General features: G+C 41.5%; 1 protein-coding gene and 1 long non-coding RNA gene across 4 annotated transcripts in view; one reads left to right on the top strand and one right to left on the bottom strand.

Moving 5' to 3' along the window:
* Positions 1-2,535, top strand: part of LOC140730974 (uncharacterized) — an 85,064-nt gene extending 82,529 nt beyond the window's left edge. The window contains exon 3 of the long non-coding RNA XR_012099711.1: positions 2,505-2,535. This is a non-coding gene — a long non-coding RNA (uncharacterized lncRNA). The remainder of the gene's footprint in view (positions 1-2,504) is intronic.
* exd3 (exonuclease 3'-5' domain containing 3) overlaps positions 1-20,924 on the bottom strand; it is a 168,439-nt gene that overhangs the window by 112,743 nt on the left and 34,772 nt on the right. For all 3 annotated transcript variants that reach the window (XM_073052099.1, XM_073052098.1, XM_073052100.1), the window contains 3 exons: positions 16,920-17,087; positions 3,202-3,255; positions 1,581-1,720 (listed from right to left, as the gene is read on the bottom strand). In XM_073052099.1, coding sequence (XP_072908200.1) covers positions 1,581-1,720; positions 3,202-3,255; positions 16,920-17,087 — 362 coding nt within the window. The remainder of the gene's footprint in view (positions 1-1,580; positions 1,721-3,201; positions 3,256-16,919; positions 17,088-20,924) is intronic.

The raw sequence follows: 20,924 nt of genomic DNA on the forward strand, positions 1-20,924 counted from the left end.
TACAACAGGAGAAAAAAAGGCACATAAAAAGGGCAATGTTACAATAGTCATGGGAATTTCAATATACAAATAGATTGGTTGGTGCAGGATCTCAAGAGATGGAATTTGTAGAATGCTTAAGAGATGGCTTTTTAGAGCAGCTTGTAGTTGAGCCCACTAGGGAAAAGGCAATTCTAGGTTGGGTGTTGTGTAATGAACTGGATTAGATCAGGGAGCTTAAGATTGTTTCTGTTGAGCGCCGTTGAGTCACTTTCTGACTCATGGCGACCCTGTGGTCGATTATAGGGTTTTCATGGCAAAATATGGAAGTAGATTGCCAGGCCTTTCATCTGCGGAGCAGCAAGTAAAGGAACCCTTAAGACACAGCAACCATAATATGACAGAGTTCACCTGCAGATTGAGAGGGAGAAGCTAAAGTCAGATGTATCAGTATTACAGTGGAGTAAAGGGAATTAAATAGGTATGAGAGAAGAACTGGCCAAACTTGATTGAAAGAGGTCACTAGCAGGGATGATGATAGAATAGCAGGGATGACTGGAGTTTCTGGGAGCAATTTGAAGGCACATCCCAAAGATGAGGTAGTATTCTAAACACAACCATGGCTGACAAAGAAAGTCAAAGATAGCATAAAAAGAAGAGAGAGCATATAATTTTGCAGAAAAAAAATCAATGGGAAGTTGAAGTATTGCGAGGCTTTTAAAAACCAACAGAAAGCAACTAAAAATGCGGGTAAGGAGAAAAAAGATGCAATATTGAAGGTAAGCAGGCCTATACTATTAAAAAGGATACCCAAATTTTTTCAGAGATAACAAAGAGAAAGGGAAGTAAATATTTGACATGGAAAATGACACTGGAGAGGTAGTAATGAGGGACAAAGAAATGGCGGATGAACTGAAGTAGTATTTTGTGTCGGTCTTCACTGTGGAAGACACTAGCCAACATTTTCTAACAGCTTTCCCCTCCTCTCCACACACACATCCCCTCTGCTGCCACTCTTTGCACTTCCCTCCTCTCCGCCTCCACTGTCCCCCTCCTATCAGCTGCCATTCTCTGCGCCTTCTCCTCACCTCCCTTCTCTCCGCCACCACTCTCTGCGCCCCTCTGCCATCTGTCACTCTGTGCCCCTTCCTCTCCATTGCCTCTCACCATGACCCTTTCCTCACCTTCCTCCTCTCCGTTGCCACTCTCTGCCCCCTCCCCCAAATCCAGACCCTGTTCCATTCTCTACCATCTGCAATCAAGATGAAACTCACTAGTATCTTGCTCTGCTGCCTGTTTCTATGTCTTTGTGCAAGAAGCACAGTATTTAAATATAGAGGCAATGCAGTCATCAGCTGTAGTTCATGCAAGTGCAGGTTGTAAGCATGCTCACTTCTCAAAGAACTTGCTGATAAAAGGGAATGACCCTATCTGAAGCCACCATTTACACTACAGAAACACTCTTTAGTCACGCGTCCTTGTGCCATTCCGCCTGTGAAATGCACCCATAGCATAACCTACTGTCTGTCCAACTACATTCTCCCACTCAGCCAAGCCGTGCAGTTGTTGAATACGTTTCGGTGATGACTCTGGAGGAGTACCTTCGTATGTTTTCTGTGCTATCGGACGAGCGACACAACGAATCCAGCACTTGTAGCAAACGTTTCTGTAGCTCTGGATAGTCGTCAACATATGCCTCCACCAGGCTCATATCGTCCTGAAGGAGCAGGGGAATACACATCTGTACCAGACAAAACAACTCAAATTGAGAATACGTTCACAGATTGAGTAACAATTGAAATATTAGAGAACTATAAATTTATTTAGGCACAAGGAGCTAACATGAACTGGGAAAGAAAGAGTTAAGTATTTATTACACTCTCTAGGCAGAACCACCTGGCCACAAAGTACAAAATCTGCTGGAATTCATTACAATGAGAGAGGGGGGTTTAGGTGTAGAAGAAGTAATGAAGAAAAGGATGCTGGAGGGACAGCAACAAAGTCAATGGTGTCACTATACTATACTGACAAAGAGAAAATCACAATTCTGAAGTTACTGACCTGCATCTCAGTTTCTCCTAGTCATACAGTCATCAAAAGTTGCAACAGAAAAATTGGGTACTGATTTCAGTAACAAGCAAGTGTTTTTACACTAGCTCTACTCTAATCTCTTTTATTTTCCTTCCATTCCGATCCATTACACCAAGATTCCACCACTCACCTATACATTAGAGGCAGCTTACCACAATGTTCAATTAACCTACACTCAAAAACACCCTATGTTTTTGGGATGTGGGATGAAACCAGAATACTCAGGGGAAACCCATATGGTTACAAGAATTTATGCAAACTCCACATAGATTGCAATGGAGTTCAGGATGGAACCTAGGTCTCTGGAGCTGTAAGACAGCAGTTCCATTGCCTGTACCATTATGTCACCTTCACCACAGATGCTACCACTTTTGTACATGTCAAGTACTGTGTTTTATTGTACATTTTACCATCATCAGCTTTTTGATTCTCAGGAAGAGAAGCATGGGAGGACAGAAGAAAGACACAGTGACAGAACTGTAGACAATAGAAACGGAAGGTAAGACGGGAGAGCAAGAAGAGGGTGGAAGTGATAATAGAAGAGCAAAGACAGAATAACAGGACCACAGTGTAATGGCTAACTCTAGCTTCTGGCTTTAAATCATTTGAACTCTCTTTCCCACTCCACCTGTTTGTCCTCACTCTCAACTTTGCTACCGAGAGGCCAAACACCTCTTGGAAAGCTTACAACCCAATGATATGAGTACTGAATTTTCCAGTTTCAGGTAACCATTTGGTTCCTGCTATTGCCTAATAACTCTATCCCACACCCATTTATTTCTACTACATACAAGCAATCTTTCCTCTTCCCCCCTTAGCCTGATGCAGGGCCTCAATCTGAAACATCAAATAACAAGTTTTACCTCTACAGATGAAAAGGCATTAAACTGGAAACATACCAAATGGCAATTAAAGCAAGAACAAGCAACATTTCTTATCTCCTCTATAAATGCAATTCTTTCTGCACTGGACTTAAGTCATAAACACAACAGTGCACAAGTGGAAATGCTCTTTTCTTCCTACAAGTCTTCAAGAGCAGATGAAACAATAGTTATATGAATCTGCAATGGAGTTACGTTGTTTTCCTACTAACTCCTTCATTTCCCAATGTGACTCCAGAGACCTACTTACCTCCTCTATGTCCAACTGCAACTGCAGATTCAGCTTTATGCTCAGTAATACAGCCTGTGGATCAAGTAAATAGGCATATTCAGTATCTCAGGACATTGCTATCAATAACATGATGATAAACTGTTTTTTTTAAATGCCCTTTGTTTAAGGCAAAGAACCCTAGGATTTTCACTGAGAAAAACATTGACTGCCTCAACAATGGTGTCCATGCCATGGAGATATCTGCTTGAATTGAATAGACTTTATTACTTACATCCTTCGCATACATGAGTAGTAAAAATCTTTATGTCTGCATGTCCAATGTGCAATTTACTGTAATTTATAATAAACAGTATGTAAAACAGGACAGTCAATATAACATAGAAATACAATTGTATCAGCATGAGTCGGTCCTGGCTTTTATGGTGCGGTACCGTTTCCTGGATGGTAGCAGCTGGAACAATTTGTAGTTGGGGTGACTCGGGTCCCCAATGATCCTTCGGGCCCTTTTTACACACCTGTCTTTGTAAGAGAGGTGGTAATCTCTTTAAACTCACCTGGTAGAAGGCAAAGTCAAACCACTGTTGTAACCTGCCAAGTACATGATTTCCCAATATGTCAGTCTCAATAAAGGATCAAAACAACGACATTAACGGCAAGTGTCGGACAGAGTGGTGTGGAGGGAAATCGTTCGCCAACTGGAAATTCCAGATGCGACCTAACGATGATGACATCTTTGTAAATGTCCTGAATAGTGGGAAGTTCACATCTACGGATGCACTGGGCTGTCCGCAGCACTCTCTGTAGAGTCCTGTGATTGAGGGGAGTACAGTTTCCATACCAGGCAGTGATGAAGCCAGTCAGGATGCTCTCAAATGTGCCCCTGTAAAATGTTCTTAGGATTTGGGGGCCCATACCAAACTTCTTCAACCATCCGAGGTGAAAGAGGTGCTGTTGTGCTTTTTTCACCACACAGCCAGTATGTACAGACCACGTGAGATCCTCGGTGATGTTTATGCCAAGGAACTTAAAGCTGTTCACCCTCTCAACCCCAGATCCATTGATGTCAAAAGGGCAGTCAATCCCATTCACTGAGCTACCTACCCTAGGAGCTCAATGAAGTGATATAGTCCATAAGCTGAGGAAGGGGAGAATACAATGATTGATTTGAATGATTTAAAAATGAACAGTGCAATAACTTTTATTACAATAACTAGAGGGATATCAAGCCACGTGCAGACAGATTTATTTCTATTTCTCAACGGCAAGTATGAACTTGCCGTTCATACGCCAGTGTTATGGCAACCCAAGGCAGACAATCCTACCAAAGTCAAAGGCAAAGTCAAAGTCAAGTTTATTGTTATAGGCTCATGTACATGTATGCACAGGTGCAATGAAAAACTTAGTTGCAGCAGCATTACATGCACATAACACCACAAAAACAACATTTACAAGAAAAAGCAATTTTAAACATAAACAGAATGATTACGTAGAACACAAATGTAGCAAAAAAAGCATAGACCACTTCATTGCAAAATGATCAAAATGGTCAGTGTTGCTAAACTGTAATGATGTGTGTTTTTGACAAGTTCAAGGAAAGCAGCAGTTCTTGAAACAGGTAGTGTGGGGCTTCAGGTTTCAGTACCTCATGTCCAGTGATAGCTGTGAAAAGTTCTTCCTGAGGCAGCACCTCCTGTACATACAATCAATGGTGGGAAGAGATGTGTCCATGATGTATTGGGCAGAGTTCACTACTCTCTGCAGCTTCTTAGGTACCTGTGAATTTGAATTCTACAACATAATATACTACACTCCTCCATTAAACTTCCCTTAACAAGAGTATGCAGGTTACTACAGGTAGTCCCCGAGTTACGAACATCCGAATTACAGACAACTCATACTTATGAACCGGGGAAGGAGAACGCCGTCTGCCATTTAAAGTCAGATCGCGACGCCGTCTGCCATTTTAAGTCGTTGCCGTTGACACTGTGTTGAGCATTTAACTTTGTATTTGGCTTAAATTTTTCTTAGTAAGATTCACTCTGACCCCACCCCCTCTGTTCCGGTCAGCTGGTGGCGCCGTGGGATCAGCGCCGGGCTGGAGAACGGAGGTTTCCGAGTTCAATCCAGTGACAGACTGCTCCTGCGCTGGGCTGATGTCGATCCAGTGACTCCCGTACCATCCCTGCTGGGTTGATGTCGAGCTTGCAACTCGACCTCGTAAAAAACACTGCCACCTCCAGTTTAAATTCCCACGTGGAATATTGTGAAGGATCAAATACCCAAACCCAGCACAGCCCCCACTTGTCCCAATTAACCTGTCTCAGTGCAGTGCAATTTAGCACCCAGGGAATTCAGTGCTGTTGTTCTTAGGACCCAGCGGACCTCGGGAGCCGGCGCTGCTCAGGACCCGCCGCCCGCAGTGTTTCTGTTCCTTTGACGGGAAGCGATCATGATTGAAAATTAAGTGGAAATAATGAAGTGTTTGGAAAGAGGTGAAACGCCATTGGTCATTGGAAAAGCGTTAGGCTACAGTCGGTCAACAATCCGAACAATTTTAAAGGATAACGGATAAAGTGAGAATAACGGACCTTGTGAAAGGCGCTGCCCCGATGAAAGCTACAATTATTACTAAGCAACGCAGTGGTTTAATTATTGGAATACATACGTTTCTTAAGTGTTTTATATGCATAGAAAGGTGAAATATATACTATATACTAAGGCAAATGTTTGACTAACTGATGCTAAATAATACCGGATGTACTTGTTCTGACTTACGTACAAATCTGATTTAAAGATGGACTCAGGAACAGAACTTGTACGTAACCCGGGGACTGCCTGTACTCCCCAGCACAGATACTGTGTTGAAGCAGCCTGATCAACCCCAGAACACATTCAGAGGATTACTTTGTTCATTTATTAGAACTTGTTGTCAACTAACCAAACACAAACAGATGCATCCAATTTAAAGGTCAGGCCTCTCTCATGCCTTCTGTTGCTGCAGGGAGTATCTTTTTTCAGGAGTAATAATTACTGCTGAGACTAGATGTTTGTTAGCCTGTGGGCCTGGTTCTCATGCAGCCTCACAAGTAGCAGCAAAGCCACCTATGTAACCGCTTGATCACGAAGAACATCAGGTCACAGTGTTTGAACTCGTGAAAGGCAGGGGTGGTCCATGTGAACGTGAATGTACTGTGCAAGTAAAAGGTGTCTTATGTCCAGGAATCCATAAACATTATAGATGTCAGAAATCATGAACTATCACCCTCTCTGCAGATCCAGCTGTGCCCTCACCCATTTTCCTGCCAGGTTCATCTGGAGTTAATTCCACCTCTACTCATTTGAGCTGTTAAATAGTCAGTAACCCAAAATGCTCTTCCTCTGGTTTAGAGGAGACCCACCTCATGTTTTGGTACTCACGTTGCCTCCTGTTGTTGTGCAGAACTTTTTGCACATCACCTCTAGCTGAGACGGAATGGTATGCTAACTCCTCAGGATGTCTGCAGAAAGTTCATACGCCAGTGAAATATCACAGGCTAGCATCAAACTTACAGTAAACCCTCCTGGGTCACGGGTTTTCTAAAAAACCACCCCTCGTAGACCAGAGGCAAACTGATCCTTGGGGGGGGGGGGGGGCATCATAGAGAAATTTCCCAAGATTACTGGAGCTCTGCAGATGCTTCACTGAGGTGCCGTTATTCATAAGATTTCCTCTTCCTCTTGGTGTTGTCAGTAAAACCTGAAAGGGTTCTGCAGTGAGAATGGGTTCTCACTAACTTCTGTAAGACAGAGCCAGCCATATAATGGTACAACTGTATTTCTGAGAAGTAAGAATAGCTGAAAATAGTGAGGAATATATTTACATTTTTGCATCTGCAGTAGTATTTGTCACCAACCACTATTCAAAACACTTCAGACAAAAACCACAGTCTTCCTTTGTTCTTTCACATTGTGGTACTTGCTCACAGAGGACAGTATTTCATTCAGCTACGGCTCTAGGATTAGCCCAGTTCTGCTTAGCTGGTTGTGTGGAATCAAAACTTCCATTCCAGTTTTGAGAAGTCTGAAGCATCTAATAAGGCCAGTGTGAGAAATGTAGACTCTTCCACAGATAGGACATAGGGTGTCTCAAAGAGAAAGTGATGGAGGTGGGGTGGACAGTTTGTGAGGTGGTGCACTTCTTCCATCACTGACACTATATGGCCAATGAAAGAACTCAGGAGTCTCTACACCATTACAAATGCTTTTGTTCCACTTTCAGCAGTCATGGGCCAAAGATTTCCAGGACAATGGGACTTTTTCAATAAACCTTTGAGAACATCTTGAAACCTATTTTTCTTTGGAGATCTCTCCCATGAAACAGAGCTAGGAAGAGTGTTTCAGAAGACTGGTGCCAAATATGTAAGGATGCGGCTTGTCTAATGTAACTAAGATTAACCAGGGCTCAACATTGGACATATTGGCCTGAGAGAGGACAATGAATTTGTTTCACTTATCCTTTCAATAAATTTGACTCTATTCATCCTGACACAGTTTGGTTTGCTCAGATGTTAACTCAATTAGTTACTTATAATACAAAAATGGGAGGCCATTTAGCCCATCAGGTCTATGTTAACTCCCAGGAGCATTCCCCTTATTTCCCTGTAGCTCTGTAACCAGGAACAGACCAGTGAGAAAACCACTTCCACCTTCTTTTCATGTTCGTAAAGGAACTGCTCACAACACCTTGTCCATTCCTCTATCACCCCTTTTCTATCAGTTCCTATGTTCTTCTAACAATATCACCCTGTGAAACATGCACAACATCTTTCCTCTTACCCCACCCTACTGAAACCCAAACAAAGTTTTCAGGTGAAGCATTGCTTTCATTCTACTTTTACTATTTACAATATCACTGCCTCTACATTTGGGAGTCCAAATGCAGAAAGACCTCTTAATCACTTTGTAAGTATACAGGTTTTGCTGGCAGAGTTATCATATATTCTCCTTCTCTATTAGTCATTGAGAAGGTAGTGATGAGCATCCTCCTTGAACCCCTGCGTTCTGTTTACTGTTAGATTGACTGCTCCAGTATTTAGCCCCGACTGCATGAATGTTAGACGTGTAGATGCTACCCAACAATAAGACAAACTTATTAACTTTTTATCTCTTTCATCTACTAATGAACCCTTTAAGTAAATTGTTATATTATTCTTTAGTTGAGACCAGAATTAAAATATGACACATCACATCTTATCTATTCTATAGACCTATCCCATTCCAGAAAGTATTTCAATTATTTTGCCTGCAAATTTTATCCTTTTCAAAAATGCATCTAATTTCCTTTTGAACCTCTGAACCTATTTCCACAAACCTTTCTGACATGTTCAAAGTAAATTATCAAAATAAGTACGTTACCATATGCTACCCTGAATTTCATTTTCTTGCAGGCATTTACTGGAAAAACAAAGAAATATATATCTAGACTACATGAGAAACTATATGTAAACAAAGACTCACAAACAACCAATATGCAAAAGAAGACAAAATGCACTAATAAAAAAATAACACTGAGAACATGAGTTGTAAAGAGTTCTTGAAAGCGAGTTTGGAGGTCATAGAATCAGTTTAGAGTTGTGCCGCTGATGGCGGTAGCATAATATCTGTTCCTAACCTGATTACGTGGGACCTAAGGCTTCTGTACTTCCTGGCTAATGGCAGTAGAGAGAAGACGTCCTGTACGGTGGGGTCTTCGATGATGGATGCAACTTTTTGTGGCAGTGCTCCAGGTAAATGTACTCATTGGTGGAGAAGGCTTTCCCGTGATAAACTGTGTTGTATCCACCACTTTCCGTAGTTTTTTTCCATTCCTAGGCATTGGTGTTTCCATACCAGGCCATAATGCAACCAGTTAGGATACACTTCACTGTGCACCTACAGAAGTTTGTCAAACTTTTTGGTGACATGCCAAATCCACACAAACTTCTAGGAAAGTAGATACGCAGTTGTACCTTGTGATGGCACTTACATGTTAGTCCCAGGCGATATCCTGGCATTAATATATCAGATCCTCTGATATGCTATCACTAGGGAATTTACTGTAAAGCTGCTGCTCCTCTCTTCCCCTGATCCTCTAATCCTATCCACATTTATCCAATGCGAAAAGTATTTCTCACCTTCTCAAGAATTCTTTTGCAATTATAACAAAACTTCTGGATATAATTTCTCTTCATCAAAGCACCTCATTATTTTGTCACTTACACTTTTGTCACTTATTTTGTAAAATTGCACAAAAATTGGAAAATGCAAGTGGCATTGAATATTCCCCCCCCCCCCAAAAAAAAACACAGTAAAGCTTTTCACAGCAGTAGATAAATGGGCAGGGGTTGTGACATAGAGTATATGAAGGGTTAATACCCAGGTGACTAACTGGACAAAAACAGCTAGCAGTTTAAACCATGCAAATTACTGACAGCGAGCCTTCAATACAATCTCATTAACCTGTCCTATTGATATATTTGCATACAGACTTCCTTGGATATATGAAAAATTCTACAAAAATTGCCTGTTGCTCAAATTATGCTTCTTTTTTGCTCAGTAGTTCAAATGTAAGGCAAGAGCGGGGACATGAGAATGATTTTGCGTTTTCCTTCCCCGTGAGTTCAGTAGGTCAGAATATACAGCATTGATAAATGATCCCCATCATAACACACAATGCTGAGTTGCAACCCCAGTGGGAATTTTCTGCTTCTGGCCATAAAAATATCCCTGCTAATGGCATTGTGATATCTCAAATCAAAAGTGACACATTCTGATTGGGAGTTTGCAGCAGACCAGTAATATCACAGGGCATGAACTATGCCAAGTTGCCCTGCACGTGAGACAACAGACCAGTTACATGAATTTATTTTCTTCTCAAAGGAATGCGTAGAAAGTGCTGAAAAGTCTCATTAATTTGCAACCAGACACCCTCTCAGTCCTTGAAGGGGAACAGATGACCACATTACACAAGCCGTCCTGTCAATCATTCCCGCTCCTCAACATAGCACAGCTTGCTCTGCTCAGATATTTGACTTTTATTATTATAAACCAGAAGACTATTCAGACCATCTTGTCCATACTTGCTCCTGGTTGAGCAATCTCAACTGTGTTATTCTACTTATAAACCTGTTGCCCTACAACCTATTCTCTCTCTCATATGTCCATCAAATACCCTTTGATTCTTTTGTTATTTACCAACATTGGGGATAATTTACAGTAGCCAGTTAACCTCCTGGCACACCTTTGGTACATGGGAGTGTTATGAATGTACCACAGCTCTGAGGGGCCGAAGGGTGCGGGACCAGCCCCCTCCTTCCGGAGAATCGCAAGATCGCTATTAATTCGGGTCTTGGACCCAGGAAATGAGAGACAATGCAACGGATTTGACCATTGTTCTTAGAGGCACCTGTGTGAATTGCAACTCTATAGTACGTGCCAGCTATCAGGGACATGGACACCCTCGGGCAATGTGGTGTGGGGATGGTATCACCCTACCTTGATTGACATTTACAAATCTGCCAGCCATGATAAAACGGAGACTGCAGGAGGCGGTACTCCAGCGACGCACCAGACGGAGACCATCGCTCATCGTTCCCGTAAGAACGGGAAGCTGCTCGGAAGCCACGTGTGATTTGGATCCCCTAGCTAGGGAATCGAGTGGCTAATAACCCCGAAAAGGATTCCGAACTGACAACGAGGAACTCCCGTTCCCGATTTCACGCTTTGAGTCCAGAAGGCTGGCAAGTTTATTTTCTCTCTCCAACCCGTGAACACCCAGCGGTCCCTCAAACGGCAAAAAGCCTCCATGAACTGGCGAGACTTTTATATTTCCATCGGACAATAGTTTAACCCCTAGACAACAATAGAGCTTATTTCTTATTGATTATTACTATCCCTGCGCTTTAGATTGAGTATTGACGACGTATGTTATCTGAATGTTTGTATTAACCTTACTTTTGTGCCCCTTTATAAATAAAAATGTTTAAAAATGGTACCATCAGACTTCAGCGGACCTCTCTATCTTTGCTGGTAAGTGACCCAGTTATGGGGTTCATAACAGGAGAAACTAGAACACTGTGACCTCAGTTATGCTCCATTTTGTAACATCCATCTCAGAACAAGGCTTTTAAATAATCTACACGCAGCTGAGATATCTCCAAAATTTACAGTGTAAAGGGCTAAAAACTTAAGCAACAAAATGTCAGTGTCATGGCACCAAAGGGATTGGTGAGCTAGAACTGCACAGTCCTTTAGCCTGTGACATCTGTGCCAAACCTGTTTAATTAACCTGCTTCTCTTCTGCCTGCATATAACACATTTCCCTCCATTTGCTGCTTACTCATGAGTCATTGGATGTTGTGTACTTGGATTTTCAGAAAGCCTTTGACAGGTGCCACACACAAGGCTGCTTAACAAGCCAAGAGCCCATGGTGTTACAGGAAAAATACTAGCATGGATAGAAGACTGGCTGACTAGCAGGAGGCAAATAGTGGAAGTAAAGGGCGCCTATTCTAGTTGGTTGCCGATAACTAGTGTTGTTCTGTAGAGGTCAGTATTGGGACCACTTCTTTTCACTTTATACAGTATGTCAATGATTTGAGTGACAGAATTGATGTCTGTGTGGACAAGTCTGCAGACAATACAAAGATATGTGAGGGGCAAATGGTATTACAGAAGCATGAAGTCTGCAGAAAGACTTGGGACAGAGAACTGGCAAAGAAGTGGCAGATGGAATACAGTGTCGTAAGTGTATAGGCATGCACTTTGGTCGAAGGAACAAAGGTGTTGGCTATTTTCTAAGTGGGTAGAAAATTCAAAAATCCGAGGTGTACAGAGACTTGGGAGTCCTTGTACAGGCTTCCCTAAAGATTAACTTGCAGGTTGAGTCAGTGGCAAGGAAGGCAAATGTAATGTTAGTATTCATTTTGATAGGACTAGAATATAAAGTAAAAATGTAATGCTGAAGCTTTCCAACACATTTGTCTGACCACATTTGGAGAATTGAGAATAGTTTTTGGACTTCTTAATTAAGAAAAGATGTGCTGGCATTAGAAAGAGTCCAAAGGAGGTTCACGAGAATGATTCCAAGAATGAAAGGGTTAATGCAAGAGGAAAGTTTGATGGCTTGGCCTGTACTCGATGGAGTTCAGAAGAATGGGGGGGGGGGGGGTCGCGACAGAATCTCATTGAATCCTATCAAATATTGCAAGGTCCAAATAAAGCGGATGTGAAGAGGATGTTTTCTATAGTGGGTGAGTCTAGGACTAGAAGACACAGCCTCAGAAGAGAGGGACATCTATTTAGAACAGAGATGAGGAGGAACTTTTTAGCTCGAGGCTGGTGAATCTGCAGTATTCATTGCCACGGATGGCTATGGAGACAAAGTCATTGAGTATATTCAAAGTAGAGGTTGATATGTTTTCGATTAGTCAGGATGTCAAAGGTTGCAGGGAGAAGGTAGGAGAATGGGGTTGAAAGGGATAATAGTCAGCCACGATGGAATGGCCGAACAGGATTCGATGAGCCAAATGGCTTAATTGTGCTCATATGTCCTATGGTCTTATCTAAAAGCCTCTTAAATGCCATTATTTTATCTGCTCTCCCCACTACCCCTACCCCTGGCAGCTTGTTGTAGACACCCAACACTCTCTTTATAAAAAAACTCTATTGTATACATTTCCCTTATTTTCCCTTCTCTCGCCTTAAATGCATGTCTTTAGTATTGACATTTCTACTCTGGGGTGAAGATTCCTACTGCCTACCCAATCTATGGTTCTCATAATTTTATACACTTCTGTCAGATCTCCCCTTAGCCCCCAACGTGCCAGAGAAAACAGCTCAAGTTTTCCAACCTCTCCTCATAACACAAACTCTCTAATCCAGGCAGCATGCTGATTAACCCCTTGTATGTCCTTCCCAAAGCTTGCACATCCTCGCTGTAATGGAGGCAACCAGAATTGAACATAATACTTCAAGTGCAGCCAGACCAAAATTTTATCTAGTTCAGCACAACTTCCTGACTTTTATACTCAATGCTTTGACTAATGAAGTTATACATTACACCTTGTATACCACTCTGTCTACTTGCATTGCCACTTTCAAGGAGCTATAGGCTTAGATCCCAAGATTGCACTGTATATCAAATTATTTAGGATCTTGCTATTAACGACATACCTTTCACTTACATATGACTTTCCAAAGTGCAATACCTCACACTTGGCCAGATTAAACTTCATCTGCCATTTTTCTGTCCTTGTCTGTAACTGATCAACATTCTGTAGTATCCATTGAGAAACTCCACTATCCACAACTCCACCAATTGTTTTGTCATCTGCAATCTTACTAACCCACCCATCTACATTTTCACCCACCATTCACATACATCACTAACAACAGAGGTCCCAATACTGATCCTTACAGAACACCACAGGTCACAGAACTCACACCATAATAACATCCTGAGGCACTACCCTTTGTCTTTTTTGAGTAAGCCAATTCTGATTCCAAACTACTAAGTTACCATGGATCAAATACATCTTAATCTTCCAGATAAACCTACCATGGGGACCTTGTAAAATGCCTTACCGAAGTCCATGTAGATAACATCCATTACCCTACCCTCATCGATCATCTTTGTCATCTACTCAAAAAACTCAATCAAGTTTGTTAGACATCAGCTAACCTGCACAAGCCATCCTGGTTGTCCCTAATTGGGTCATGCCTTTCTAAGTGCTTCTAAGTTCTATCCTTAAGAATCCTCTCCAACAGCTACCCTACCAATGATGTAAGGATTATTGCCTGTAAGTTCCTGGACTAACTTTATGTTTTTTTCTTGAATAAAGGAACAGCATTGGCTACTCTTCTGTCATTCAGGACTTAGCCTGATATGAGGATATAAAGATCTTTGTCAATGCCCCAGCAATCTCCTCTCTTGCCTCTTTCAGTAACTTGGAATATATCATGTCAAACCCAGTGTTTTATCCACCTTATGCTGTTCAAGTGATCCAGCACAACTACCTTCATGATCGTATGAGGCCCTTGCCTAGGCATGGCAAACCTCTGGCATGGGTGCCCAAGATGGCACTTGTAAAAAATTTGGGGCACATGGCATGCAGTTTCTTTTTGATTCTTTAAACCTCACCCATAAAGATCATCCTTATTGCCAAATAAAACAGCAAATGATTTTTTTTTACAACCCAGAGCTGAGAGACAAGAAACGTCTCAAGCCAGCTAGATGGTTGCGAGAACACAACGTTAGATGCTACATTTTGAAATCCTGGCAGACCTGGTTTTCAAAAATGCTTCATTTATTTAAATCTGTCTCTGTTATACAGTCGGCCCTCCTTATCCGTGGATTCCGTATGCGCGGATTCAACCAACCGCGGATTGGGAAAACCCAGAAGTTTTCTCTCTAGCACTCGTTGTTTGAGCATGTACAGACTATTTTTTTCTTGTCATTATTCCCTAAACAATACAGTATAACAACTATTTACATTGTATTAGGTATTATAAGTAATCTAGAAATAACTTAAAAATACAGGCAGTCCCCAGGTTATGAATGAGTTCCATTCCTGAGTCCATCTTTAAGTCAGATTTGAAGTCGGAACAGGTACATCCAGTATTATTTAGCGTCAGTTAGTCAAACGTTTTTCTTAGTATATAGTACATATTTTACCTTTCTATGCATATAAAACACTTAAGAAACATACGTATTTCAATAATTAAACCACTGCGTTGCTTAGTAATAATTGTAACTTTCATCGGGGCAAGGCCTTTCACATGCTCCAATAAAATTGTTCCAATCATTGACCGACTGTAGCCTAACGCTTTTCTAATGACCGATGGCGTTTCACCTCTTTCCGATCGCTTTATTATTTCCACCTTATTTTCAATTGTGATCATGTTCGTGAACAGACTGCGGATTCAGAGCTGCAACGGCGGGTCCTAATGTCCACCACACCGAACATGTTAAATAAAGTCCGGGGTTCCACCGGGTCCTAAAGACCACCGCTCTGTTACTGGTTAAATAAGGGACTTGAACATCCGTGTTTTTTGGTATCCGTGGGGGGGTCTCAGAACCAATCCCCCGTGGATAAGGAGGGCCGACTGTACATTAATTTATAGTATAACAATGAATACATTTAAATAAGCAATAGGATTCACCCTCTTTTAAGTCCATAATTGTTATTACTAATTCATTAATCCATGATAATCTCTACTCAAAATTACCAAAACACACAAGAGTTTTAAAAGGTTTATCACCAACTTGGGCACACACTATCAAAAGGATTTGACAACCCCTATCCTAGCACATTAGTATGCCCCAGAATGCTTGACATATGCTGGAAGAGAATATACAGCGCAGTCTCAAAGCAGCTATTATTGAATTGGGCAAAGATTACAACAACTCGGGCAGTGACTGAAGGGATTGATGGTTATACATCATTATGCAGTGTTCCTCAATAATACATCAATATAAGCAAGTGTCCTGATGCAATCACTACAACTTGGAGCTGAGTGCCCTCAAAACTGTGGAGATACATTTGGGCTTCAAGAGAAAGGTATCTGCTCTCCACTCACTCATCATCAACAACTCTACGGTTAGCACTATTTCAACATTCAGCTTCCTGGACATCACTGTTTCGCAGGATCTCATGTGGGAGAATCATATCTCCTTCATCAACAAAAAGGTGCGACAGGAAATGTACTTCTTGCAGCAGCTGGTAAAATACCATCTTCCTCAGAATATACTGGTGCAATTATACATAGAGAGCATCCTCACATCAGCCATTACTGTCTGGTTTGGTGCAGCCTCCTCCCACAATATACAAAAACTACAGCAATCAGGTCAGTAGAAAAGGTCACTGGCTGCAGTCTACCATCACTGCAGGACTTGTATTTGTCTAGGACAAAGAAGCAGGCAGGAAAATCATTGTTGCCACTACCACTCAGCAAATTTCCTTTTCCCTTCTGGAAGCACTATAGGGTTGCTAAAACAAAAACTTCACTCAACTTTAAGGTTTCTTATCCCACGCAGTTAATCTGAACAATTTTTTTCATTAAACCCTCCCACCCCCTCTACCTTTAACTTCAGTTCACTGTAAACTTTTATAATGCTGTTTACATTGTAAATACTTGCTGGTATTTATGCAAATTTTATTCCATACCTGTACTTTAACCCCTAACTTATTTTTATTTAATTCTTTATAATGATTCAACGTTGTTTTTTTTGTTGCATGTTGCACCATCACACCACAGCAAATTCCTAATACATGTAAATGTATGTGGCAAATAAAGCTGATCCTTGATTTAAAGGTCGAAGCTGCTCTGAACTGCAAAATGGTTAAATCCTCCGGGAAAAGCGGAGGCTGGAACTGAAGAATCAAGAAATCACACTATTAATAAAGAATTGAAAACTAAACACGTTGCCAAAGAGGATGATAATAGATTGGGATCACTTATAAATTGTGGGACAAGAACCAGGTAGGTATGTAATTTATCTTGGTCTGCAGTAGAGTACTTCTAAATGTTATTCAAATGTTTATCAAGCTGCTAGATTTTGTTTTAGCCCCTTTCAAGTTTTGCTCAGTTAATAACCAAAAGATACTGGCATCCGGCTGGAAAGCACCTCTCATAAATGAAACAGAACAACAGAAGTGAGGCAGGAAGTTATTAATACCTGAGGAAGTGTTTTCATACAACAGTACGATAAACCTCACCTCCTTATACTTCCTCTTGATACACAGATCCTTGATCAGACCGAGCAGAGAGGTTGAGTCTGCTTTATCCACTTCAAACAGAGAAATCAGCTGGTCAAACAAGCTGGCTGGCACCACGGTGAACAAAGAGAAGACTCTTGTCTGCAGCATGTTTTGCTTCTGGCATGGCTTTAGCAGAAGTAAATGGTGTGGACAGAAAAAACAATAGGAAGAAGCATTAAGTTTTATTCCCAAACCACTGATAAAACTTACTCATCAGTCTCACACAAATTATCAGCAATAATCATTATTCATACACAATTACCACTTTACACACACACTGATGACATGCACACGTAACTATCAATTTTCTTTAATTAGCAATATTTGCACACAGTCAATAATCATCCATCAGTACTAATTATACAGGATGACACAATTATTAATGATCAGCCAATACACAATCAATTATTGTCTACTACAACCACCAAGGCTACATGATGGCTTATTAAACAGCTCCACCTTAGAACTTATCACACTCAGAACTTTGATGGTGCCAGACTGCTACATTTTCCAGGCTGTTGAAGGTTATTTCATTAATACCACAATATGCATTTAATTCACAGTATTTTAATAACTTTTAATTTTCTGCTATGAGTCAATGGATTGGACCATGTTCAGGGATTCATCTTTGGATCTGAATGAATTTGCCATAGCCATCGCTGGCTTCAAGATCTCTGTGGATGAGTATGTGCCTTCAAGAACACAAATTTTCCCAACCAGAAGCCCTAGAGATTTGCAGTCTGCTGAGGGATAAATTTGTAGCATTCAAGACTGAATTTGTAGCTTTTTTTTGGCTGACCAATCAAATTGAAAGAGGAGGCTACACATAGGCTGGGATGAGAGATTAAAAAATGAGCGTTTGTGGGCTTTTGCCTTTTTCAGCAGCCCAATCGAATCCTGACTCATTAACAAAGGCAAATAATAAGGTAGTGACAAGCAGAGCACCAGTTATGTGAGTGGACCAGCGTTAGAGTGGGAAGGCTTTGGTGAAACAGGCTTTGGCAAGGTAAGTTTCCATTAAGTTTCTTCTTCATTCTTCATCTGTTAGTGTATAGTTAGTGCAGTGAGAATGGCTCTAGGGGAAATCTGGGAGTCCTCCAGCCTCCAGGATATGCAGGTGCACTGAGCTGCAGCTCCCCAGAGAACGTGTAAAGGAACTGGAGCTGCAGATCGATAACCTTCGGCTCGTAAACGAAACTTAAGAAACGCTAGATAGGAGCTACAGGGAGGGAGTCACCCCCAATTTGGTAAGGTGATGGGAACTGGAGTGATAGGGCTGAGGATGGGGCAGTTGGAATACAGGGCTGAAGGTGTATTTTGAATGCACACAGTTTAGGGAGTAAGGTACATGATCTTTTAGTGCATTTAGAGATTGGTAGATATGTTGTTATGGCCGTCACTGAGTTGTGGCTCAAAGAAGATAGGTGGGAACTTAACAGCCAAGGATACACATCATATCAAAAGAACAGGCAGGTAGGCATAGGGGATAAGGTGACTCTGTTGGTTAAAAAATGAAAACAAATCCTTGGAAAGAGGTGACAGAGGACTGCAAGATGCAACATTCTTATGGTTAGAGTTATGAAACTGCAAGGGCATAAAGACCCTGATGGGAGTTATACACAGGGCTCTGAATAGCAGCCAGTATGTGGGTTACAAATTACAGCGGGATATAGAAAACGCACGTCAAAAAGGCAATGTTACGATAGTCATGTGAATATCAGGTTGATGCTAGATCTCAAGAGAGAGAATTTGTAGAATACCTACGAGATGGCTTTTTAAGAGCAGCTTGTGGTTGAGCCACTAGGGGAAAATCAATTCTGAATTGGGTATTATGTGGTGAACTGGATTTGATTAGGAAGTGCAAGATAAAGAAACCATTAGCAGGCAGTAATCACAATATGACAGGTTTCACCCTGCAATTTGAGAGAGAGAAGCTAAAGTCAGATGTATCAGTATTAAAGTGACGTAAAGGGAATTGGGGAGGCATGAAAGACGAGCCAGACAAAGTTGATTGGAAGGGGACACTAGCAGAACAGCAATGGCTGGAGTTTCTGGGAGAATTCTGAAGGCGCAGGATAGATACATCCCAAAAATACTATTTTAAAGGCAGGTCTACACAACTGTGGCTGACAAGAGACATCAAAGACAAAATGAAAGCAAAATAGGGCATAAAATAGAGCAAAAATTAGTGGGAAGTCAGAGGATTGGGAAGCTTTTAAAAAACAACAAAAGGTAACTAAAATGTCATAAAGAGGGAAAAGATTAAATATGAAGGAAAGCTAGCCAATAATATCAAAGAGGATATACCAAAAGTATTTTTCAGATATATAAAGAGTTGAAAAGACATGAGAGTAAATATCAGACCACTGGTAAATGACACTGGAATAAGGGAATAAGGAAATGGCGCACAAACTAAATATTTTAGTTCCATCTTCACTGTGGAAGACATCAGCAGAATGTATCAGAGGGCAGAAGCAAGTGTAATTGCTATCACTAAGAAGAATTTGTCTGTGAAGTTGAAAGGTTTTAAGGTGGATAGGTCACCTGGACCAGATGGATGATACTGCAAGGTTCTAAACGAGGTGGCTGGGGAGATTATGGACGCATTGGTAATGATCATTAGATTCTGGAATAGTTCCATAAAACTGAAAAATAGCAAACATCACTGCACTCTTCAAGAAGGCAGGAAGGTAGAAAAATATCTATTATAGATATTATAATATCTATAATATATCTATATATGGCAAAGAGTGAGAATACAGGGGGCCTTTTCTGGTTGGCTGCCGATAACTAGCAGAGTTCCAGAGGGGTCAGTTTAAGTTGTATGTGAATGATTTGGATGACAGAATTGATGGTTGTGGCCAAGTTGTGGATGATACGAAGACAGATGGAGGGGCAGGTACTGTTGAAGAAGCAGAGAGGCTGAGAAGGACTTGGACCAATTAGGCGAACGGGCAAAGAAGTGGTCAGTGGTATACACTGCCGGGTAGTGAATGGTCATGCTCTTTGGTTGAAGGAACAAAAATTTAGACTACTTTCTAAAAGGAGAGAAAGTTTGAAAGGCCGAGATAGAGTGGATGTGAAGTGGATGTTTCCTGTAGTGGGGGGAGTAGAGGACCAGAGGGCACATCCTCATAATAGGTGTTCCCAACCTTTGATATGCCATGGACCAATGCCATTAAGCAAGGGGTCTGTGGACCCCAGGTTGGGAACCCCTGGAAAAGAAGGATGTCCACATAGAATGGAGATGAGGAGGAATTTCTTTAGCCAGAGGGTGGTGGATCTGTGGAAATCTGATCCACAGGCAACTGCGGAGGACAGATCATTGGGTGTATTGAAGACAGAGGTTGATATTCTTGATTAGTCAGAGTGTGAAAGGTTACAGGGAGAAGGCAGGAGAATGATGTTGATAGGCAAAATGGATCAGCCATGATGAATTGGCGGAGCAGAGTCGATGGTCTGAATAGCCTAATTCTGCTCCTTTTGGTCTTTTGGTCTCCTTATGGTCTTTTGGACTGGTGATGGTTATCAAAGGGGATCGTCATCAACTTCAGGAGAACTCACACCACACTTTACATAGCAGTGAAAACTGCGAGCAGTTTCAAACTCCTGGGAGTACTCGTCACACAGCCTCTCACGATCCCAGAACACATTCGACACAATCAAGGAAACTCACTAATGCCTCTACATTTTGAGATTGAAGAGAGCTGGACTGTGTACATCAGTACACAAAACCTTTTACGGATGCGCAGTACAGAGCACTCTAATGTACTGCATCATTGCACAGTACATAAACTGCACAGCAGCAGACAGGAAGGCTCTACGACGGGTAGTCAAAGATGCCCAATGCACACTGGCACCAGCCTATCCACCATCAAGAACATATATACAGAAAAGTGCTGGGAAAAGGCCAACAATATCATGAAGGATCTTACCCATCCTGCTCATGGACTGTTTGTCCAC

Source organism: Hemitrygon akajei, chromosome 7 (assembly GCF_048418815.1).
Source record: "Hemitrygon akajei chromosome 7, sHemAka1.3, whole genome shotgun sequence".
Taxonomy (NCBI): Eukaryota; Metazoa; Chordata; class Chondrichthyes; order Myliobatiformes; family Dasyatidae; genus Hemitrygon; species Hemitrygon akajei.